The sequence below is a fragment of the Pituophis catenifer genome, unplaced genomic scaffold, assembly GCF_029215685.1.
Source record: "Pituophis catenifer annectens isolate HBS135680 unplaced genomic scaffold, rPitCat1.0.hap2 SCAF_2, whole genome shotgun sequence".
In the NCBI taxonomy this organism is placed as follows: Eukaryota; Metazoa; Chordata; class Lepidosauria; order Squamata; family Colubridae; genus Pituophis; species Pituophis catenifer.
Genome location: NW_027256882.1, coordinates 183,473,142 through 183,479,141, shown reverse-complemented (window position 1 = coordinate 183,479,141; position 6,000 = coordinate 183,473,142). Strand labels below are relative to the sequence as shown.

The window sequence follows — 6,000 nt, the reverse complement described above, 5'->3', positions numbered from 1 at the left end:
AGTGAAGGACCCAGGGAGACATGGTAGCCGTCTTCCAATACTTGACGGGCTGCCACAGAAAGGAGGGAGTCAAGCTATTTTCTAAAGCACCTGAAGGCCAGACAAGGAATAATGGATGGAAACTGACCAAGGAGAGATTCAATCTAGAAATGAGGAGGAACTTTCTGACAGTGAGTATAATCAACCAATGGAACAGCTTGCCTTCGGAAGTTGTGGGAGCTTCATCACTTGAGACTTTCAAGAAAAGATTGGACTGCCATTTGTTAGAAATGGTGTAGGGTCTCCTGCTTGAGGGGGGGTTGGACTAGATGACATATAAGGTCCCTTCCAACTCTGTTAATCTGTTTTTTAAAAAAGTACTCAGCATGGCTAGTCTAGTGAAGAGAAGGACCAGGGGAGACATGATAGCAGTGTTCCAATATTTGAGGGTGTCAGGCGTGCCTCTGTTCAGAACCCAAGAAATAAAACCCCCAACTCCATGTTTGTAGAGAAGAGGTACTTTTACTGAGTTTGAAATGATAGCAATGAAAGAAAAGCAAGATCTGAACCAAAAGGGGGGAAAGTTACATATTGAAAGTTTCCCCAAATCCCTCCCCCCAAGGACCCAGGCTGAATGTCCAATCCCCATCTCATATGGTGTCATGTGAGGCACATCTTCAGGTGTTTTTTTCCATCTGGTATTCCGGAACGGTTGACTTTGACTGGCTATAAACATCTCCATTGAGCTGCGCAGTAGATCATGAGAGCATCCTTCCCCTTTTGTTCCCTCCAGCTCACTTCCCCACCCAAATGGCAATCTCCCCCCCACCCCCACCCCCGCTACTATGGCAGCCAATAGGAGAAATTTTCTGATAGTGAGAGCAATCAATCAATGGAACAACTTGTCTTCAGAAGTTGTGGGAGCTGCATCGCTGGAGGCTTTCAAGAAGAGATTGGACTGTCATCTGTCAGAAATGGTGTAGCGTCTCCTGCTTGGGCGGGAAGTTGGACTAGATGACCTACAAGGTCCCATCCAACTCTATTAATCTGTAAACTCTGGAAAGTCTCTCCTCCCACTCCTCCAGCAATCGCCAAAGCTGTAAGAACTTGCCATACTGTAGAGATCACCAACTCTTGAGCGCAGTATCATTTCATTTGTTTCATTTAAAAAAACAAACAAACACAAAACAGTTAGTGTAGCCCATAGTTTAACCCTTCTGGCTGGCTAGGAATGTGAAGATGTGCTGGGGCTGAGCTTGAAGCAGGACTACATTAGTCAATGCAGAAACTATACAGACGTCTGTACCTCTTTCAGTGAAGGACTGAAATAACTGCTAGTTCTGGAGTAGAAAAGCTTGAGGAACAGAAGGAAAATATGTCATCCTACTCGTTTGGTGTGGCTAAAAGGACAAAATCAGGCACCAGGAAATGACAGGAGTCTGAATTGTTCTTTTCAGGCACTGCTATCATTTATCATCCCCAGTTTAGTAAAGTGCTTTTCTGTTCTCCTTTGCAGCTTCAGGGTTATTTCATGTCACAGCAAGCTAAAGAGAAAGGATTAGCCACTGTCTCTCAATTTCAATGCCCCTGACAGGCAGTCAATTCCAGATCTGAAAACACCAAGTCTGCTTGAAGGCCAGTAATTCCTGATCCTTGTGCACAGCCAGAACTATGGTAATACTGTGCCACATCCATTATGCAATGCTTTACAGTTTGTGGCAGGAGGAATAGTTCCAGCAGGTCTTCTGTAAGATCTTCTAAGACAGCAGCTGGTGCTAAAAGCATCTACAAGTTTCTTGACTGTGCTTGCCAGATAGTAAAATTTATTACAGAAGTGATTTGAGGGCGCTGTACCTATAGTAGGCAACACCTCATGATCAATCCAAGTTTTAGTTACAGAGACTCAGCATTAAGGACCTTTGGGAGTTGCTAATTGGGTAGGAGGTGCCTGGGAGATTCCCTGGCGATGACGCAGACTTTTTTCTTCATCCTGTAAGAAAAAACACAAAACATTGCTGTGAATCAGATACCACTACCAGTGGAGCATTGCCACCACATAGTTAGGTCATATCCTTGTATAACATTCAGGACCAATGCTAAAAAAAATGATCTACTTTAATGTTATATTGGACAGCAATTTGGACTATTCACCGGGTACTAAACTGCCAGGGGGAGAGAAAAAATATATAGAAGGGGGTTGCCAAAGGAAGGAATCATGATGAGAGAAGAATTAGGCTTTCAGGACATATGGAGAGAACGACACCCAGAGACGAGACAATATACATTTCACTCTTCCAGGCATAAGTCATGGTCGCGGATCGACATGGCCTGGATGACACTACAATTAGAGGAATACGTTTCTGAGATAGAGATTGGGGTTAATGATTGGGCTGACCAGAGCCCCTTGCTTGTAACATGGAAGGGCCAACAGAAAAGGAAAAGATGGAAGATGGATGTGAGGGTGCTGAAGGATGAGGAAGTTGTGACCTGGATCAAGAGAGAAACAGAATATTTCTTTAGAGAGAATAAGAAAGAGGATACTAGCCTGCAAAATAATTGGGATACTTATAAGGCGCTAATTAGGGGATTGGTAATAAAATATACAGTAAGGAAGCGAAGATTGGAAAGGAAGGAACGATCAAACTTAATGGATGGTTTAGAACAGGTGGAAAAAGGATTACGAAACAAATCGATGGATCAGGCATTATTAGAGGAAAAAAATTCAATTCACTATAAAATAAATTTAATGGACCAAGAAGATGTAGCTGAAAAATGCAGGTAGGTCAAACAAGGTTATTTTGAAAACGCTAACAAGCCGGGAAGATGGCTAACTTATTGAATTAAAAAGTTAAGGGAAAGAAGTAAAGTAGGTGGTTTGAAGGATGCAAATGGAAGATGGGTAACTGACGGGGAAGGTATGAAGGGAATCGTACAGAAGTTTTTTATAGATTTATACAAGAGAGAGGAAGGGTCAGACCAAGAGATGGAGAAATATATAGAGGGGCTGGATCTTCCAAAAGTGCCGGAAGAGTAAGACAAATACTTAACAGGGAAATTTCAGAGAAGGAGGTGGAAGAAGCAATTGGGAGGCAGAAATTAGGGAAAATTCCAGGGACAGATGGGATTCCTATGGAATTCTATAAGGAAACTCTTGGTATAGTGGGACAATATATGACTGAAGTCTTTAATGGAATCATCGTGGAGGGTCGGATCCCAAATTCCTGGACGGAGGCATATATTTCCTTGATTCCCAAGGCAGAAACAGATTCATCGCTGATCCACAATTACAGGCCTATATCCCTTTTGAATACCGATTATAAGATCTTCACTTCAATTTTAGCAGGGAGAATGAAACATTTTTTAAACCACTACATACATAGAGACAAGAATGGGTTCTTGCCACATAGACAAATAAGGGATAATGTGAGGACGATAATAGATGCAATGGAGTACTATGAGATGTTTTCGGATAAGAAAGTAGCATTCATTTTTGTAGATGCTCAGAAGGCCTTCGATAGGGTTAGGTGGAAATTTATGTTTGCTTTGTTAGATAAAATGGAATTTGGAGATAATTATATACGGGCAATAAGATCAATCTACTCAACTCAAATAGCTAGAGCTTTAATTAATGGGGAAGAAATAGAATTTCTTCCATTTCTAATAGGATTGAAATTGGAAAAGGCACAAGACAAGGATGCCCACTGTCCCCACTTCTATTTATCTTTACACTAGAACCTCTGCTACGGGAAATTAGGAAGAATCAGGGAATAAAGGGGCTGAAGGTGAGATCTGAAGAATATAAAACTCAGGCATTCGCGGATGATTTGGTTTTTATTGTAGAGGATCCATTAGAATCAGGTAAAAAATTGCTTCAGGAGATAGAGAAGTATGGTAGAGTTGCAGGTCTCCGAATCAACAAAGACAAGACGAAGATTATAATAAAGAATATGACACGAAATTGTTGGAATGAATTGGAGAGAGAATTGGGCCTTCAAGTGACTAAAAGAATAAAATACTTGGGTATTTGGATGTCTTCTAAAAATACGTCTATTATGGCAGATAATTACACAAAGTTGTTAGCCCAAACAAAGACAGACCTAGAAAAGTGGGAACACCTGCAACTCTCCTTACTTGGTAGGATAGCTACAATTAAAACCCACGTACTTCCGAAATGGAACTACTTATTTCAGACTGCCCCCGCGAGACTGGATAGTGGTTTTTTTAAACTGCTAGATAATTATGTGAGGAAATTTGTGTGGCAGAAGAAGAAGCCCCGGATAAAACTCAAAATGCTCCAAGAGGCTCCATGTGGTCTACCGAAATGGAAGTTTTACTACCAAGCGGCTAATTTAACTTGGATCAGAGACTGGATGCTTTTAAATAGGAAGAGGACTCTTACATTGGAGGGTTATGATTTGTGTCAAGGTTGGCAGAAATGTGGAGAGTTTAAGAGACACTACCTTCGGAGAATATTATTAGAATCTTGGGAAAGAGTTAGGAACAGGCATTATTCAATGATTCCGATTTGGTTTTCCCCATTAGAGGCAGTAACACATGCGACACTATATAATAAGGAAATACCATTGACTTATCAGGATTTGCTTGACCCGCAAGGGGAATTGAAGACCTGAGAGGAGCTTACAAAACAGGGCAAAAAGGAAGACTGGTGGGCGTATGCCCAAATACAATCGAGAGTCAAAAGGGACCAAAGAAAGGAGGGAATATATAGGTCATGACAGGAGTTAGATAAAGTCTTATTGGGAATTGAAAAGAAATTACTTTCAAGGTGCTACCAGTTTTTAGTATCACGATGGATTGGTGAGGAGGTGATTAAGGACACTATGATTGCCTGGGGGAAGAACCTCAGATTTTCTCCAAATCTGGATAAATGGGATGAGATATGGAATAGGTTTATGAAACTTACTTTGTCAACTTCCTACAAGGAAAATATTTATAAAATGGTCTATCGTTGGCATATCCCCCCGGCAAGAATTGCAAGAATGTTCCCGGGAGTTTCTCAGGCATGCTGGTAGTGTGGGAATGGTTGTGGGACGTACTACCACCAATGGTGGACGTGCCCCAAAGCAGGCAAATATTGGTCCAAGGTTCAGAACTGGATAGTGGAAATTACAGGATATAATATAGAGCTGAAACCAGAGATATTTTATTAGGAATGAAACCAGACAAAATAACTAAGGAAAAATGGTATTTGATCCTCCACATCACTACTGCAGATAGGATACTATACACGCAAGAATGGAAAAACAAATTGATACCCACAGAAAATAAATTGATTTGGAAAATTATAGAATGCGCAGAGGCAGACTGGTTAACGAAATTACTTAGGAACCAAAAAGATTCTGATTATTACAAATGTTGGAATTTATGGTATAATTGGGTGAAAGAAAAGAGAGGGAAATGAAATGGATTGTATTAGTGGTATAGGTGCAGATTTGTGTACGTTAGTTGCAATAACCTTGTATGTATATATGTAAAGTATTGTATTTTTAAAAATGAAAATAAACTTTATTAAAAAAAAAAATGATCTACCAGTGCAGGGGTTATAGGATTTAGTAAGATTCCTCTCAAGTCAGTGGAATGCCAAACACAGTGCCAACATGATAGGTATGCTAGTGTCATGGGGCTTAGTTTGGATTTGGTGAATCAACACTATAACAAATTTTCTCCCCTCTTCAGGAAAGGCCAGAAAAATATAATTTAAAAAATCTTAGACTTAGTCTCAGGGAGATCCCCTCCCTCAAAAGAACATAACACAACTCTGAAATGTTTCCTTAAAGCATGGTGCAACTGAAAACAGATTTTGCTTCCCATCCTAGATAAGACTGACCCAGAAGTCTCCATTTCACCAAACCAAAAGAAAACTTTATGATAAGGACCAATATTCCATTCCCAGTTGTGCAAGGAGACATCAAAAACAGGACAGAGGCAAGCTGATTTCATATCAAAGGTGGGTGGGAAGCTGTATTTTAGACCAGGGCCTGCCAGCCCCAGGTCCATGAG

At 40.7% G+C, this 6,000-nt stretch overlaps 1 protein-coding gene across 7 annotated transcripts in view; it reads right to left on the bottom strand.

Annotated features, from left to right (window-relative positions):
• Nucleotides 1–821: 821 nt before the first annotated feature.
• Nucleotides 822–6,000, bottom strand: part of PNPLA6 (patatin like phospholipase domain containing 6) — a 128,926-nt gene continuing 123,747 nt past the window's right edge. For 5 of the 7 annotated variants that reach the window (XM_070938288.1, XM_070938284.1, XM_070938286.1 and 2 more), the window contains one exon: nucleotides 822–1,969. In XM_070938288.1, coding sequence (XP_070794389.1) covers nucleotides 1,889–1,969 — 81 coding nt within the window. In that variant the 3' untranslated portion in view covers nucleotides 822–1,888. The remainder of the gene's footprint in view (nucleotides 1,970–6,000) is intronic. The other 2 variants (XR_011600057.1, XR_011600058.1) reach the window with 1 other exon arrangement.